General features: G+C 46.5%; 1 protein-coding gene across 1 annotated transcript in view; it reads left to right on the top strand.

Moving 5' to 3' along the window:
• LOC133375426 (IgGFc-binding protein-like) overlaps positions 1 to 15,779 on the top strand; it is a gene marked incomplete at its 3' end in the record, with an annotated part of 53,684 nt that extends 37,905 nt beyond the window's left edge. Inside the window, exons 25-38 of the mRNA XM_061607002.1 lie at positions 45 to 425; positions 1,712 to 1,998; positions 3,304 to 3,572; positions 4,404 to 4,526; positions 4,757 to 4,843; positions 5,011 to 5,133; positions 8,458 to 8,502; positions 9,512 to 9,562; positions 10,068 to 10,217; positions 11,639 to 11,898; positions 11,998 to 12,082; positions 13,852 to 13,929; positions 14,597 to 14,677; positions 15,699 to 15,779. Of these exons, the coding sequence (XP_061462986.1) occupies positions 45 to 425; positions 1,712 to 1,998; positions 3,304 to 3,572; positions 4,404 to 4,526; positions 4,757 to 4,843; positions 5,011 to 5,133; positions 8,458 to 8,502; positions 9,512 to 9,562; positions 10,068 to 10,217; positions 11,639 to 11,898; positions 11,998 to 12,082; positions 13,852 to 13,929; positions 14,597 to 14,677; positions 15,699 to 15,779 (2,101 nt within the window). The remainder of the gene's footprint in view (positions 1 to 44; positions 426 to 1,711; positions 1,999 to 3,303; positions 3,573 to 4,403; positions 4,527 to 4,756; positions 4,844 to 5,010; positions 5,134 to 8,457; positions 8,503 to 9,511; positions 9,563 to 10,067; positions 10,218 to 11,638; positions 11,899 to 11,997; positions 12,083 to 13,851; positions 13,930 to 14,596; positions 14,678 to 15,698) is intronic.
• Between the last annotated feature and the right edge of the window lie 2,507 nt (positions 15,780 to 18,286).

Below are 18,286 nucleotides of genomic sequence, written 5' to 3'. Positions count from 1 at the left end.
ACCGTAGCCCTTTCTAACTGTTCTTCTCTGCCCGTCTCCAACAGAAAGGGGAAAACTTCTGGCAGTCGGACTGCCTCGGCCGATGTCACTGCGCGGGAAATGGCAGCTTAGTTTGCAACGCGGAGACGTGCCAAAGGGGCCAGATCTGCAAGGTGCAGAATGGGATCCTCGGCTGCCACGTTCCAGACACAGCCACCTGCCACATTTATGGGGACCCACACTACACCACCTTTGATGGGAGGCTGTACCATTTCCAGGGGGCGTGCAACTACACAGCAGTGGAGACCTGCACAAACGCCTCCGAGCAGTTCTCTGTGACGACGAGGAACGAACATCGCGGGAGCGAGGCCTGGACAGCTCTCAACTCAGTGGCTGTGTCCTTCCAAAACCTGCACGTGGCCTTGAGGAAAAACAAAGAGGTCTATGTGAGTATTATCGGGCACCTAAGCAAGAGCCACACGGCATTGGGGTGCCTCTCTGGGGATTTCCAGCTACGCTGTCCTCCGGAGGATGTGTTTATTCAGCAGCATTCATCCTGATTTGCTTCCACAAAGTATTTATTTATTATTTATTTATTTGAAATATTTCTATCCCGCCCTTCTACCCTACAATAGGGCACTCAGGGCGGCTACAATAAAATCGCACACATACATAATAAAATACACAATAAAAACACAAAACATTCCGGTAAATTAAAATGCATAAAATACTATTAAAATACATAACAGGCATTATGCATTATGCAGACACACAGAAACATACAGACACGTATATATGTGCATGAAGTATGTCCACTCTTTAGCGAGCATTCGTTCGCATGTGTTTGGGGGCCAGTTATAGGCCAAGGAACACTCACCCTTCGTTCATCCTGATTTCCTTGTGGGGGGTTTACACGTTTTCACATCAATCATTTATTTATCCCACACTTTTCAACGCATTTCCACCATCACTCTCCAAACCTCAAAAAGTCTGGTGGTGGTGGTGTTGTTTAAGTGGTTTCGTTGTGCTAAGGGCGACAGAGTCCTTGAATCCAGTTTAATATCACAATCCTTAAATATCCTGTACGGTCATGAATCTCTCCCTCAGGATAGTGATAATCTGGGGGCACTCTACGAGTGTGTGCCATCCACACGTCAGACCATCATAACCCTCATCACGAAATGGGTGCAGATATGTCAAAAAAAAGAAGGAGATGGCCCTTAAGTGCTCACCAAGGTTGCGGAGGAAAAAGGAAATTGGGTCTTACCTGTCCATGCCCAACAGAGAGCTCTGGGAGGCAGTGATGATGACGAAGTTTGAGGTTTCACATGTCCTAAACTGAGAAACAGCTGGAATTGAACAAACGTGAAATATTGTGGGGCAGCTAACCAGTTGACAGGAAGGTAGTTCATGTCTTAGCAATTTTTGGTCACTAGCACAGACTATTCCAAAATATCTGTCTACGGCTATTGGATGCAGTTACTATAAACAGAGCCTCCACATCAAGTGGCAGTGTAGCTTTGATTTCCAGATGCTGGGCATGATCAGGGGATGGCATGATCTGCAAGCTCTGCTTGTGAGCTTACCAGGGGCATCTAGCTGACCACTGCTTAGAAAAAGGGTGGTAAGACACAGGGATGGTTGGACTACTCTAGAACTCACGGTTTAAGCTGGGCTCAGCTCTGGTTGTTGTAATTAGGTGGAATGATGATTGCTCTTCTCCTCTCCTAAGGTGAACGGAGCCAGAGTTGATCTTCCCATGGATCTGCGCTTGGGGATCAGAGTGGAAGAGAGACCTCCCTATGTGGTCGTTGCCAGCCCTTTTGGCTTTCTGGCCAAGTTCGACGGTGACCAGGAACTGTTTGTCCAGGTGGACGAGAGATACAAAGGGCATCTCTGTGGGCTGTGTGGCACCTACTCTGGCAGCCAGCTGGATGACTTCCAACGGCCAGACAAAATCCTGGAACATGACCCCAATGAATTTGGCAACAGCTGGGCCGTCACGGATGACCTCTGGACGTGAGTGCTGAAGCGCAGCAGGCCTTTGCAGAGTCCGGTTGCGAAGCACCACCTGCCACCCTCGATGCTTCTCTCAAGCCCAAACTGGGGTGGGGGTTGCTGCTTTGTTATCTTAGGGCAGGTTCTTGTTTTTTAGGTGGGGGGGGGGATCTCTCCCAGTGTCCAGTCCTTTGATTTCCCTTGCAGTAGAAAGGGAGAGAAATTTGATTCAGCCAGCATTTAAGGGCAATTCTTACCAATTTGTGTTTTCTTAAACAATGTGCAAAGCATCTTGGCTGTCCAGCCACCTCTTGAAGGCCTCCATTGTTGGAGAGCCCACCTCCTCCCTGGGTCATGGGTTCCATTCTCGTACCGCTCTAACAGTTGGGAAGTTTCTCCTGAGGTTCAGTCGAAATCTGGCTTCCTGCCACTTGAGCCCATTATTTATTTATTTATTTATTTATTTATTTATTTATTTATTTATTTATTGCACTTGTATACCACCCCATAGCCAAAGCTCTCTGGGCGGTTTACAGCAATCAAAAACATTAAAACAAATATACAATTTAAAACACATATTTCAAAAACAATGTAAAACAATTATTCCGTGTCCTGCACTCTGAGATGATCCTCTGTGTGACAACCTTTCAAGCACTTGGAGAGTACTATCATACCTCCCCTCAGTCCTTTCTCAAGGCTGAACATGCCCAGTCCTTTCAGTCTCTCCTCAAAGGGCTTTGTTTCCAGATCATCCTTGTTGCCCCCCTCTGAACCTGTTCCAGTACTTTGCATGGTTGTGATCTCAAGGGGAATTCTCTGCATGTGAAAGCCCCTTATACCAATCTATACACCAATCTATAAGAAGGGCTCTATTGGGTCAGACCTCAAACACAGTCTTGCTTTCCACTTTCTGCACATGAATCTGACTATCTTCTGCTGAATATCCAGTGGGAAATTGCTAGGAGTTCATCAAGTCACCCTCCTCCCTCCATCCTAAGGCAGACTTATTCATCTGACACAACTAACCCCACCCCACCCTGCCAGCTCCACAAGTGCCCCCCATTCCACTGCAGGCGCCACCCCAGCAGAGAGCACGAGTGGAGAAGGTTCTCTGCACTGTCAAGAAAGCAAAGAATGCGCTACAGAAGAAAGTGACTCCAGAAACACACCTGTGAGACCAAAACAAACTCCTCCTGGCCACTAGCCAGTCCATCATTTGCTTCTTTATTTTACCACGGCAAGGGCTGTGAGGCACAGAATTGCCATGGAAGGGTTCCCAGTGCTGTTCAGATGGCCCTTTATTGGTACCCTCTTTCCGGTCTGCAGGTGTGAACCCTCAACCGTTCCGCCGCCCTGTGACCCTGCGCTGGAGGCTGGTTTCGAAGACCTCTGCAAAGTGGTTCTGGCCACCGGGGGCCCATGTGAAGCTTGCCACAGGAGCATCCCACCTCAGCTCTACTTCGAAAGCTGCGTGTACGACCAGTGCGCCACCGGCGGAGACACAGGGCAGTTCTGCAAAAGTCTGGAAGCGTATGCCGCGGCATGCACAATGGCTGGCGTAGACCTTGGGGACTGGACGAAGGATACTGCCTGTGGTGAGTGGACCTTGAGTGGGAGGCGGGAGGGGTCTTCTCTTCTGTTCTGACCAACATGAAGTTGCCAACATGCAAAGGGAATCAGACCTTAGCAAGATGCACAGAAGACTTTCTGCTAGAAAGTTCTCCCATGCAGGGTTGTTGTTGGTAAGCTCAGAGTGTCGAAATGAGGAAACCAGACTCAGGATCACGGTTCTGCGTTCAGATTACGAAGTGTGAGATTCCGAAGCATCAGGGTTTCTCCCGCTTCCTTTTCTGTGTTGGGATCTGACCACCTTAATGTCCATCTTCCTGTTTTTTCCAAGCATTTTTGTTCTCAAACATCAAAAGTTTAAGGTCGTGTGTAATTGAACAAATCTTTTCAGTTTGCAGCTCTAATAAGATACCGGAATATAGGCAGTTGTTGTGCACTTCTGCAAAAGTGTTGAATCAGTTTGTAACGACAACGCAAAAGCTAGGCTGGCAATGATATCTGTGAACTATTCTGTCAGACACGTTCTCCTTCACGTGAGCCACGTTCTCCCGTAGTGCAAGGGGCCAGACGTTGTTCTTCTGTGTGGTCTCTAAAGAAAACCTCCATAGCTGTACACAATCTGACAGTAGGGTCCTTGAGCCGTAGTTTCGCGTGGAGGTGTAAGAACTGGCAAGACATCTTGGGCAAGTCCATTTCTTCTTCTACCAGTGTGTAAATTATTTCTTTGTTCTGAGAGTTGCCTCCAGTTCCACACTCCGCAGAAGCAAGTAAAAGCAACAGGTTTCTGTATGGATTTAAAGAGACTTGTAGAAGAATTTACTCAAAGACTGCACCCTGTTGTGGTCCTTCTTCCCCAGACCCAACCAAGCCCACACTCCCTCCTTCTCCAGTTCCTCCAGCTTCAACCAGTTCATTGCCTTCAGACTCAGAGGCAACCTCTAGACCACTGACAACACCGGGAACCCAGCCTCTGCCCACAGGTGAGCCACAACACAAGAGTCCCCAAGGGTAGAGGTGGGAAGAGGGCTGGGGGCAGCAGACTTTATTTTAGGGAGACTGTATCTTCTCCCGGCCCTTGTGCGGAGAGGGAGGCTGGGAGGCTGGGAGGGGGCACACCGCTCTCTGTCAAATGCATGCAGCAAGAGGATTCTAGGGGGAAGCTGCCCTTTGTCTCTGACCTCCATATATGATCTCTCTCTGTCTCTTTTAGGTCAGGTCACCAGTGAAGAACCCCCTCCTGAGACAAAGTCAACTCCTCTCCCGGAAACAACTGCTGCCACCGCAGAAACGACTGCCGGTAAGCATGGAACTGCCTGCCACAAGACGTGGTGCTGACTCCAGGCTTAGCTCTCTTCACTCCTCTGAAACTGAAACTGCACCTGAGTTCCTGATGCAAAGAGGGATGTGGGGAGGGGCCCGATGACATGGCTTGACTTCCCTGATGTTTGTGGCTCTTCTTCCCAGGCCCAGCCGAGCCCACGCTCCCTCCTTCTCCAGTTCCTCCAGCTTCAACCACTTCATTGCCTACAAAGTCAGAGGCAACGTCCAGGCCCGAGACAACACCTGGAAACCACCCTCTGCCCTCAGGTGAGTTATTTCAGTTGGGTGCATCCAGACTGTTCCTGGCTCCCCCCCACTTGACAGGGAGAAGGAAAAGCATGGAAAATGAGCCGTGCCAGTCATGCAGAGAGGCGGCTTGCAGGAGCCACAGGAGCAGAGCCCTGCCAGATTGTTCCAAAGGGACACAAAGTGCACTACCCCTGCTTCCAGCTGTGCCCAGCCAGATGTGGCTAGGAAGCCAGCAAGCAAAGTATGAAAGGGCAACATCCTGCCTCTTTCCTTGTCCCCAAGCAAGAGATATTCAGAGGTATACTGCCTCCAAACATGGAGGTTTCATTTAACTCATGGAGAAAGGGGTCTTAGAATCATAGGATCATAGCATAGTAGAGTTGGAAGGGGCCTACAAGGCCATCCAGTCCAACCCCCTGCTGAATGCAGGGATCCAAATCAAAGCATTCCCGACAGATGGCTGCCCAGCTGCCTCTTGAAGGCCTCCAGTATTGGAGAGCCCACTACCTCTCTAGGTCATTGGTTCCATTGTCATATGGCTCTAACAGTTGGGAAGTTTTTCCTGATGTCCAGTCGAAATCTGGCTTCCTGCAACTTGAGCCCATTATTCCATGTCCTGCACTCTGGGATGATCGAGAAGAGATCCCGATCCTTCTCTGTGTGGCAACCTTTCATGTACTTGAAGAGTGCTATCATATCTCCCCTCAGTCTTCTCTTCTCCAGGCTAAGCATGCCCAGTTCTTTCAGTCTCTCCTCATAGGGCTTTGTTTCCAGTCCCCTGATCATCTTTGTTGCCCTCCTCTGAACCTGTTCCAGTAGGTCTGCATCCTTCTTCAAGTGCGGAGACCAGAACTGGATGCAGTATTCAATATGAGGCCTAACTAGTGCTGAACAGAGGGGAACTAGTACTTCACGCAATTTGGAAACTATTCTTCTGTTAATGCAGCCTAATATAGCATTTGCCTTTTTTGCAGCCACATCACACTGTTGGCTCATATTCAGCTTGTGTTCAATGACAATTCCAAGATCCTTCTCACATGTTGTACGGCTGAGCCGAGTATCCCCCATCTTAAAACTGTGCATTTGGTTTCTTTTTCCTAAATGTAGAACTTTGCATTTGTGCCTGTTGAATTTCATTCTGTTGTTTTCAGTCCAATGCTCCAGCTTATCAAGGTACCTCGTATATTGGTGTTCAAGGGTTTATATAGGTTTACCCCGAAGTGTACAATATCGGGTTCACGTCATAAAATACAAAAGAAACAATTGCTAACCGTCATAGCTTTGGGGCATATGTAAGGAGGTAAAGGGGAAGGACAAAGTGGAAACATCAAGACTATCTCTCAGACTCCATGTCTGCATATTTCGCATGCCCTTGAGATAAGCACTATGCAGGAACAGACAAAGGCAACTATTGAGGGGAGGCCCAGCTGCAACTGGGCGCCCCCTAAACTAGAGACAGACATGATATTATTCTGCTTACATATCAAAGGAGTATTACAAGTCAAGGATATGAGGGGCATTGGAATAGCGTTTGACATTTCTATGCAAGGCACATTAGTAACAATAAGCAAGGCCATAAGCATAAATGTGATACAGAAATGCATAGTAGGGAAGTTTCCAGCTTAAACCGGCTTTTATTATGCGAGCCACTGGAATGTAGGTAAGGGTCAGGTCACCAGGAAATAAACCGACATTTTATATCAAAAGTCAAATAAAGGCCAGTTTGGTTCTATTTCCCGTGAAGCCCAAGCTGGTTTAGGCAAGACAAGTGAATTATAGTTTTACAAGCACATGGGTTTTCAATTTATCCCTAACACATCTTACCATATTTTGAGGGGGGGGGGGAGGAGGGAGAACATTTCTGCAAAGCTGTTTGTCCAACATTTTCTAAAACAGTGTTGCAGATTAATGCAAAAGGAATACATTATGCACAAACTAAGCAAATCTCTGCATAATGTATTCAAATGGCAGAACTTGCTTCTCTGGTGGAGAGAGGTGATGGATTGTTTGGTCCAGAACAGGAGCCACCCTCAGGATTAGCCTGGTTTCCTTTTGGGAGCCCAGAGTGTCCAGTCTATAAAGAAACAAACTGCAGGATTTCTTAACGCTGTGATCCTGCACCTTTCAGCCTAAGCCCTGCTGATGTCAATGGAATTTACGTGTGCATAACTAGGAGGAGCTGGACTGAGAATTTAGGGTGCAGCCAGTGGCTTCTGGGCCATCCGAGATTCCTAACAAAGCCCTAGTGACATGTGGGGTGGTGAAGGAGAAGTAGCAGTTAGTGCATTATACCTTTCATAACCCACATTTGCCCTCCCAACCCCCCCCCCGAAGTCTTCAAGTAATTAAAAAAAATCCTTGCTGTTGAATAAACTGGTTAATCAGTCAGGGTTATAACATCTTGCTTGCTTAAGTCATAATCAGCTATACTCATCAGCGATACCAGCTGGATTTTGCCCCCACAGGGAAAAGGTGAAGGCCTTGCAGGGGAGAGATGGAGTTCAATGACTTTTGGCTTCCCGGATGAGCTTAGAAATTCCAAAGGTGGAGGGTTCCTGGTCTCCAGCAGAATCAGCCGTATCTTGTGCCATCTACGGCAGGACCATGGCTGTATTTTTGCCAAACAGAAGCAGGTGATTGAAGTGTCCTGACTATATCAGGACATGCCTGGAAATTACCCTCTGTTCTCATTTTAAAAAAACCAAACCCTTAGAGTAGAACGCAGAGTTCCTTTGTCTCCAGATCACAGAGAGCAAGTGGTGTGGAAGACCCGAACAGCCAGTCCTGTGATGTCACTTAAATCTAGTTGCAGTAAAAACTCAGAGTTTCAAATACATTTTAAAGGAGAGTGGGATTCATGTGTGAGATGAAAAACTGAAATCAGGTATTGGTTGCCGCAAAGCATGCAGCCATTTCCTGAGATAGCTGCAGCAACACCTTAACAATATCACTTGGCCTTGTATAAACTATCCTGTAGTAGAGGCAGAGATTCACGAACAGAGCTAATCACTCAAGTGTACCTCAACTCGCCTCTGGGTTTGCAACTCTGACAAGACATCCAAATATGCACATCTATTTGGCCGCTTCTCACAGAGGCCTTCAATCAGTTTGCAGTGATTATATCACACTCGTGTTGCTACTAATGTCCAGCAATGCCTGGCCCCTCACTCTTCTTCACATAAACTGTGTTCTGCTGTGCCATAGGTGGGAGCTTCATGAAATAAACTGGCACAGCTACGCAGAGGTAGTCAAAGCTATCCTTTTGATTTCCGCAGGCACAAAAGAACTGGCAAGTCATCTTGACCAGCTCTCAATGTGTAATAATTTTGTTTATTTCCCTAGATGCCTACACCGCATCATCTCCCCCTACAGCAACCCCAGAACCAAGTAAGCCATGGATTTGTGGACAAACTTGCATAACTGTTAGTTCAAAGGCTGCCAGAGGGAACAGACTTAAATCCTACTGTCATGTAGTGGCCAGCATAGTGGTCAGTGCCAATCTGGAAAGAGCAGGGTTGGAGTATCCACTCAGCTATAAAGCTGATTGGGTGCTCGTGAGGCCACCATTCTCCATTTCAGCCTAAGCAGCCTCCAAGGGCTATTGTGAGGATATTAATTTCTATTTTATGTATTTATTATTAAATTTATATCCCACCCTTCCTCCCAAAAGGAGCAAGGTCTCTACTTTAAGGGCTTGTTGAAAGAGGAAAATCTTTACTAGGTGCCGAAAAGACAACAGAGACAGCACCTGTCTGATCTTTAAGGGGAGGGAATTCCAAAGGGTTGGTGCCACTACTCTAAAGGTCCGCTTCCTATGTTGTGCTAAATGGACCTCGTGATGAGATGGTACCTGCAGGAGCTCCTCACCTGCAGAGTGCAGTGACCAGCTGGGTATATTAAAGGGTGAGGCAATCTCAAGATATGATGCAGGTGGGGTGGAAGAAACATGGCCACTAGTCTGTGCTCCATGAGCAGCGTACAGCTGAAATGAAATAAAGGTCTAGAATGCCAGGGGCTGTTTAAATCACCGAGAAACAGTGCATTAGTACAAGAGGGGGTGAAAAAGGATATCCTCCCTTCAGAATGAGACAAGAGAACAATGTCACAATGAGTAGGGCTCACTTGTTTGCTGATAACAGCACTTGCTTCAGGGTGATTCCTCTTGCTCCTTTGACTTGGCCTTTTCATGAACACTAAATTAAGAGGCCTACATCACAATGGGTGGGAACTTTTGCTTCAGGTTATAGGCTTAGCATAACACAATTTTCAGTATCTCACATCAGCTGAGGTTTTGGTAACGCACAAATTTGCACTGATTATTTACTTGGTCGAAAGCTAGGTAGTTAATTTACCGAGAGGTGCATCTCTTAGCTGCCACTTTCCTTCATCCTCCCAGCTCCTCCCTTCACCGCCCCACCAGGGACAGTCACTCCAGTCAACACGGCAGGTATGTGGACATATTGAGATGGGGTCCATCACTCAAGAGTTGAGCCCACTGGGAGGTGAAGATGGGAGGGAGCTCTATCCTGCTCGAAACTGGACATCCCCTCAACCTGCTGAGGGATGGGCCATCTGTTGCCCGGGGAAAGGGGAATCTTCTTAACTGGGAGGTCTCCAGAGCAGCCGTATCCTCTTCCCAGGTGGGTCCATGCAGTCCAGAGGGAGGGGGCGGACAAGGGTCTTCTGCTGGCGGGAGGGGAGAGAGAAGCTTGCAGCAGGACAGAATGATGCAGAGGGGACCCCCTTCCTCCATGGCTTATGGGCTTCCCCTCCAGGGTTTGGCTGCCAGTGGCCCTCAAGCCTCTGATGATCAGGAGTGGTTCTTCAGCCCAGGGAAGGGTGCCACACAGACTGCCTTTGGCCCATTGCATGCAGCAGCTGGAACCCTCCTGGACCCACTGGAGTGAGCCTTCCAAGGATGCACACCAACCATTCCCGTTTTGCCTTCTCAGATCCCACTGGCCACTGTGATTTCTCTTGCTCCTTTGATGAGGACTTCTGCTCCTGGAGGCAGATGGCCTCTGACAAGTTTGACTGGACACGACAGAAAGGCCAGACCCCCTCACCGAACACAGGACCGTCGTACGACCACACCTCAGGAGGTGAGAAAGGGATCGAAGTGTCTCCACTAAGGGAAGGAGGGCAGAAAGTCATGTTGGCTCCTTGATCTCTCAATGAAACGCTTGACCCAAACAGCCTTAGAGATCCCTGGCTGTGGACCAGGGATTGCAGTGAGCAGCAGCCGTGGAAACTATTATTTATATATATTATAATAATAATAGTAGTAGTAGTAGTAATAATAATAATAGTAATAATAAAGTTATATTTCTTTGATTTAGGACATTTATATCCTGCTTCTATTTAAGTGAAACTCTAAGCGGTGTACAACAAGGTTAAACATCTGAACAGGAAATACAACCCTACACAATCTATAAAACAGAATTGATAACAGAACATCCTCTTTCGTATCAACATAATTTAAACATCGCATATAAAAATGAACTACAAAAAAATACAAGAAAAATCATAGCAAACATAGTAGGCAGAACAAAATATCCCCTAGGCCTCAACAAAAAATGAACAAAACTCACGTTAAGAAAGATCAACCTTATTTTTAAATATGGTAAATTGGAAAAGAAAATGAAATCATTTCTTAATGAATATATATTATTAAAATTGCCAGCCCGCCTTACAATAGCAAACAGAATTTCATCTAACTACAGTTGAAAGTAGATACTACTCAGTTTACTCAATCCTACGCTTACAAGATCAACACTCACATTAATCAAACATATAGACATTGTAAACCAGTGCACTCAAGCTTACTGTTTTAACAGGCCTCAAATCACACTCTGCAAGCACTCACATAAATTCAGCCTCACATCTTAAAAATAACATCCACAATCAACCCTTCATCAAGAGACCCCAGGGTGGTTTGTAGCATACAATATAACAAGCAATATATACCAATACTTAATATAATATCTATACCATACAAAAATTAAAGTAATTAAATAAGAGAAAATATATAATAAAATACAAAATCTTAGATACCACTGTAAAACACAGTACATATATGATAGCAACAACCTAAGGAATAAGGGAGGGGGAAATTAGGAGCAGGGTGCATCAATACCAAAAACTATGTGCAAATACGTAACCTATTCTCAGTCTAGACAAAGGCAGTGCTTGATTCCCTGTTCCTGCCCTCACAGAATATGTCAGATCCTCCCAGCTGTCCCAGGAATCTTTCCTTTCTGCTTCCAGTCTCTCGCCCTGGAGATCTCCACTTGCCTGCTTCTCACACATGGACCTTCCTCCCTCTATCTGCCACTTTCATGTGGCCCCCCAAGACACCTTCTAGGCACCTTATTCTACATGCAATGATGGCAGCCGGCCAGATTAGGGTGCTGGTGGCCTGTTTCCTGCTGCAGATGGCCCAAGGATGGCATTGCAAACACCAGCTCGCAGCGATCAGGTGACAGAAAAGTCCGTCACTAACACACACGTTTCTCTTTTGCAGAGGGCTATTACATCTACCTAGACGGCAATGCTGCCAATAGAGGGGATGCAACACACCTGGCCAGCCCCATCTGCACCTCCCCCACACCCCACTGTTTCCGCTTCTGGTATCACATGTACGGCGTGGCCCAAACAATGGCGCTGCGTGTATATGCGGTCTTTGATCGTGCATCCCCTGAGCTGATCTGGACTCAGTCCGGGAACAAGGGAAACAAGTGGCTCAGAGCTGAAGTCAGCGTGCCTCACAGAGAAGACGTGCAGGTAATGGAGACCAGTCGGGCGACACACCTGCAGGTGTGGACAGCAGCGCCTGAGTCTTGTCCAGCCATGAAACTGACTGGAGATGCTTCTTCTCCCTAGATAATCCTTGAAGGCGTGCGGGGGGAAGACTTCCGCAGCGACGTGGCTGTGGATGACATCACCATAGAAGAGGGATATTGCCCAGGTAAGGACCCACCACCACCACCAATAAAGCTTCTCAGTGAGACCTGCGTGGGATGGCGTGGGAACCAGGGAGATCATCAACAGAACCTTGAGTTTTCCCAGAGTGGCTTATATTTTTGATGGTGCTGTGGTATTTGTCTGCGAGAGAGAAACACCCGTGGTAATTTAATTGTGAATGTTTATATTTTAATGGTTGCATAACTGGTTTTTATATTTGTACTCAGGGCTGCAACCCCTGCTCCCTTTGCTCGCCAGCCCTGCCTACACCCCACTCTACAGCACCCCCAAGGTCTCCACCCACCTCCTCTGCCAAGGCCCTTAGCCATCTCTCCATCCCCTCTTCCATGCTACCCCCTACCATTTGACCCACTTCCTCTGCCAGGTGCCCCTAGCCATTCCCCACCCCCTCACCAACCCCACCCCAATCCCACCACACATGGGTTGCCAGAGCCACCCTGCGCATGCATACTGGTCTCCGAAGCCCCGTCCCCCTCCCTGGATCGCCAAACTTCCCCCTTCCCAGGGTCTCCAAATCTATCCTATCTATGGGTTCCCAAGCCTCCCCTACCCGCCACAGGACTCCAAAACTCCCCTTGCCCCTTCCAAGTGTCTGCAGACCTCCCCCTTCAAGGGTCTCCAAATCAACCCCATGTACGGGTCTCCAAACCTTTCTCCTCCTCTTCCAAGGCTCCCCTCCCCCTCCAGAGGTCTCCAAACCTACCCCTTTGAATCCATCTCCAAGGGTCCCCCACACCCCACAGGTCTGAAAACCTCCCCCTAGGTCTCCGAACCTCCCCTGTCTGCCACGGGTCTCCAAACCTCCCCCCTCCCTCTTCATGGGTCTCCAAACCACCCCCACCACCCCCACAGGTCTCCAAACCACCCCTTCCTCTCCAGGGGTCTCCAACCCCCCTCCATTTACCTTATGGCCTTGCTGCTGCTGCTGCTGCTGCTGCTGCCTCACTTGCTCACTCACTTGCCTGCTAGGCCCGCCCACTAGGCCTGCTGCCCCTCTTGTCATTGTCGCTGCCTCCTCCTCCTTGCCTCACCATTGCAGGCAAGGTTTGCCTCTCCTGGCTGGTAAGAAACATGCTACCTGCGAACACTTCAGTGCAGGCAGAAGTATTCACAGGTAGCATGACACTTACAAAAATATAGTACAGAAAGAAACTACTTAGAAGCCTATTTTGGCATTAAGTCATATATATAAATTAGTAGATGCTGATGCTGATGATGCTGATGATGCTGTCAGTTCTTCAGAGCCCGCCCTGGGTTGTGATGTGGTGTCCATCTCCCAAAGATGCCTCCACCTCTTCCTCCTCCTTCGTCCCATCATGCATGACCAGCCATGTACAAGACTGAGAATTGGGGCATCTCACAAGGCATAGGGTGCTGGCTTCTCTTACAAGCCTCCCACATCCCTCACCTGAACATGTTTGGAAACTAAGGGTTGCATTCGATCCAGAGTAGTGCGGAGGTGAATGTTCTCCCCCTCTCCTCCCCTGCACTCCCAATCTCTTCTAGGGATTGCCCTCAACCTCCAGAGCAGATGTGGGGGTGGGGCGCATCCAGGGGGGAAAGAAGGGGGAAGCCTGTTGTGCGAGTGTGAATATTTTATTGAATACTACCCTAAGCGTCTTCAGTCTGGCTGTGTGCGTGCAAATGCAACATGTATCTCTGAGGTTCAGATGAGTAATGATTCATTCTCCCCTGAACCTCAGACTAGTATGGGATTTAAGCTTAAAGAATGACTGCTGTTTCTCATCACAGGGTATACTCCTCCACCACCCACAACTGTGAGCTCTGCTGCCACCACTAGCACAAGCAGCCCAACCCCTCCCAGCAAAGGTGAGAATAAAGAGGCTTTTAGGGGACTACCCCTTCTCCTGGAGATCTGCTATGTGTCTAGTCTGAACGCCTTTGGGAAAAAAGTGGTATAAAACTAAGGTCATCCGGAGATTTGAGGCGAGGTGTCAGCAGTATGCTGATGATACCCAGCTCTATTTCTCTGTAACATCTGAATCGGGAGAGGCCGTGCAACCAAGGGACCTCTGCCTGGACTTGGTGGTGGACTGGATGAGGGCCAATAAACTGTCTGAATCCTAGCAAGACAGAGGTGATATGAGTTGGTGGGTCCTGAGTTTGGATAATTGGTCAGTTGCCTGCTTTGGATGGGGTCATACTCCCTCTGGGAGATCAGGTCCATAGTCTGGGGATGCTCCTGGATCCATCTTTGTCGCTAGAAGGCCAGGTGACCTCAGTGGCTAGGAGTGCCTTTTACCAGGTTCGGCTCTTAAGACAGCTGTGACCATTTGTAGACAGGGATAGCCTGACCACTGTTATCAGTGCACTGGTAACCTCCAGGCTTGATTACTGTAATGTGCTCTATATTGGGCTGCCCTTGAGTTTGGTCCAGATCCTGCAGCTGGTGCAAAATGCAGCAGCGAGACTGCTCACTGGGAAAGGGTATTGCTCATCCCTGCAGCCAAAGATTAAATGCCGTTTCTCATCATAGAAGAAACAACAGCATCATCCACACTGCTGAGCTCCATCCCCACCACCATCCCCACCAGCAGCCCAGCCCCTCCCACCACAGGTGAGTTTCCGAGAATCAAGATCTCCTTGATTTAGCTGAGTGCCTTTTGCTGGCATTTCAGTTCTCTGCTGCATCTCCTGAAGTTTCAAATGCACAGAAATAACTGGTCTGTTACGACTGGTAGTTGAAAGAATCAGGAAACGTAAGGTTTATTGTTACAAAGAGGTAAAGTCAGACATGCTGAAAGAGCCATGAGGCCAGTACTCAGGAAGGCATTATTTATTTGTTTATTAATTAATTTAATTTAATTTATATGCCACCTTTCCTCCCAGAAGGAGCCCAGGACGGCAAACAAAACATTAAAAGCACTTTAAAACATCTTAAAAACAAAAGACTTTAAAACATATTAAAACAAGACATCTTTGAAAACATATTTTTTTTAAAAAACAGTCTTAAAAACATTTTGAAAAGCAATTCCAGCACAGATGCAGACTGGGATAAGGTCTTTACTTAAAAGGCTTGTTGAAAGAGGAAAGCATTCACTAGGCGCCGAAAAGATAACAGAGATGGTGCCTGTCTAATATGAGGGGAGGGAATTTCACAGGGTAGGTGCCGCTACACTAAAGGTCTGCTTCCTATGTTGTGTGGAATGGACCTCCTGCTAAGATGATATGTGCAGGAGCCCCTCATCTGCAGAGCACAGTGATCTACTGTGTATATAAGGGGTAAGACAATCTTTGTGGTATCCTGGTCCTGAGCTCTTTAGGGCTTTGTATACCAAAACTAGAACCTTGAACTTAGCCTTACTAACTGAGAAGAAAGACAGGAAGAGAAAGGAGGAAGGGGAGGAGCAAAGCCCACAAATACAACAAACACTTTAGAGGAGGAATCATCAGAGGGAAGAATAGATCGCCTTTCTAGCTGTCTCCCCCCCCCCTCGCGGTTCAGGTCACTTGTAACGTAATATCCTTGATATATAACATGGGCTGTGAGTATTGCTTGTTAAGGGGAGTGTCCTGAGTCCCCAGATAGTATGTGATATAAGCATAGAGTAAAGATTAAATGCCGTTTCTCATCATAGAAGAAACAACAGCATCATCCACACTGCTGAGCTCCATCCCCACCACCATCCGCACCAGCAGCCCAGCCCCTCCCACCACAGGTGAGTTTCCGAGAATCAAGATCTCCTTGATTTAGCTGAGTGCCTTTTGCTGGCATTTCAGTTCTCTGCTGCATCTCCTGAAGTTTCAAATGCACAGAAATAACTGGTCTGTTACGACTGGTAGTTGAAAGAATCAGGAAACGTAAGGTTTATTGTTACAAAGAGGTAAAGTCAGACATGCTGAAAGAGCCATGAGGCCAGTACTCAGGAAGGCATTATTTATTTGTTTATTAATTAATTTAATTTAATTTATATGCCATCTTTCCTCCCAGAAGGAGCCCAGGACGGCAAACAAAACATTAAAAGCACTTTAAAACATCTTAAAAACAAAAGACAATTCCAGCACAGATGCAGATTGGGATAAGGTCTCTACTTAAAAGGCTTGTTGAAAGAGGAAGGTCTTCAGTTGGTGCCAAAAAGATAACAGAGATGGCGCCTGTCTACTATTTAAGGGGAGGGAATTCCACAGGGTAGTTGCCGCCTGTTGCGTGTGCATGTATAGATCATACAAGGATGGAATCCAAGAGTCGCATAGAACAGGAATAAGACAGGCCAGGCAAGTTTCTTGTAAGAGTCTTTACTAGGCAAAGACATTAGACACAGTTCTCTTCACAGACAGCTTTTCCCCCCACACTGAGCTTTTCCAAACATCCCACCTTATCAGGCTTCCCAGCCAGCTACTGACCTTGGCAAACCTGGCGCTCTGTTCTCACAGCTTAACCCTTCTGCTTCAGGTTTCACTCTCCTTGCTAAAAACCCTGTCTGTGAGTCTCACAGCCTGCTTCACTGACCAACAGCCCCCACCTGAGACTCACAGATTACAAAACTTCATTGTTCATTATTACATTTCTACAATATTAACTTTTCATTACAATACATATCAGTACATGGTTTGTTTTCTTACAGTTTCTATTTACATTTTTCAATTCAGTTCTTGTTTCTTTATTTCTTTATTCACACAAGTTTTACAGAGTCATTTTTGTTCACTTTTATTTGATAATACATTTATATTTTATTCCTCAACACAAAACTTCCACATGAGATCCATTGTTTCTTTATCTATTGGTCCTTCTTTTTCCCATTCTACTGGATATTCATCTGTTTCATTATTCTGTTGTGTTACATTAAATGTGAATCTCTGAGGTGGTTGACCTTTCGTTTTTCTTTCTGATCTCCTAACATTATCTATTTCCATTTCTTCCTCACTTTCAATTTTACTTGGACCTGCACCTGTGTCTGCACTTGTACTTGGCATTTCTGTATCTTGCATTGCCATGTCTTCACTTCTCAGCCTTTTTACAGTACGTTTGCCACCGTGTATTAGATCAGTCAATGCAGTTCTTAATGGAATTTGCTGCCCAAAAGAAACATTTGCTGCTTCCTGCTTGCTTGCACTATCTAGGATAACTGTTTGACTGTCTCTCCAAGGTTTATCTATCACCTTTATGCTTCTGCTTAACACTACTTGTTGTTTCTCAGGCAACCAAACTCTATAATATGAATTCTGAAATCCCAAAATGCGTCCTGCCTGAGCTCTTGAGCCTAATTTACCATGCCTTTTCTGTTTTTCAACATGTACCCAGCATTTTGCCCCAAAACGTTCTATGTGTTTCACCCTGGGCTTTCTTCCAGTCAGTTTCTCATAGGGAGACATGCCTATTGTTCTGTGCATGAGACGGTTCTGAATATAAACAGTGTACAGAATACATTCACCCCAATAAGTGTTATTCATATCAGCATCTGCTAGCATGGCTCTCATTGAATCCTGCAATGACCGGTTCCTCCTCTCTGCAGTTCCGTTGGAGGATGGGCTGAAGGGAGCAGTGAGACTCTGTATTATTCCCTTCTTTTCCAAATATGTTTTAAATGAATTACTGGTAAATTCCCCACCTTGATCTGATTTGATATTTTTGATAACAACCCCATATTGTGTCTCTGTCCTCTGTATAAATGCCTTCAATTTCTCTTCTGCTTCACTTTTCTTTTTCAATAAGAACACATGTGTAAATCTGGAGAAGTCATCCACAATCACTAAATAAAACCTTGCTCCACCTTTTGAGCACTGGAAAGGTCCAGCCAAATCCACATGTATGAGCTGATAGGGTTCAGTGGTCGTGCTTTCACAGCTCTTATTTACCGGAGTCACAGTCATTTTTGTTTTATAGCATACTTCACACTCATCCACATGCTCACAATGTGTTAATTTCAAATCTTGACTATGCTTTGGGGTGTTTTGTACCTTTTCGAAATGTGCGTGTGCTAATTTTCTGTGCCATTCATGTAAACAATTATCATGTTTATCTTTATTAACTCCTATCCAAGCACACGTGGGTTTATCAAGATTGCACTCAACCATAAACATCTGGTTCTGTAATTTCCCTTGCATGCATATTTCACCATCCTTTCTCACAAAACATCTATCCCCTTCAAATGTAACTTTACAACCTATTTGAGCCAATTTTCTTACTGATAGAATGTTATATTTTAAACCAGAAACCAATAACACA

The sequence above is a fragment of the Rhineura floridana genome, unplaced genomic scaffold (assembly GCF_030035675.1).
Source record: "Rhineura floridana isolate rRhiFlo1 unplaced genomic scaffold, rRhiFlo1.hap2 scaffold_38, whole genome shotgun sequence".
Taxonomy (NCBI): Eukaryota; Metazoa; Chordata; class Lepidosauria; order Squamata; family Rhineuridae; genus Rhineura; species Rhineura floridana.
The sequence above is the reverse complement of the archived record's forward strand: the minus strand, read 5'-3'. Positions and strand labels throughout refer to the sequence as shown.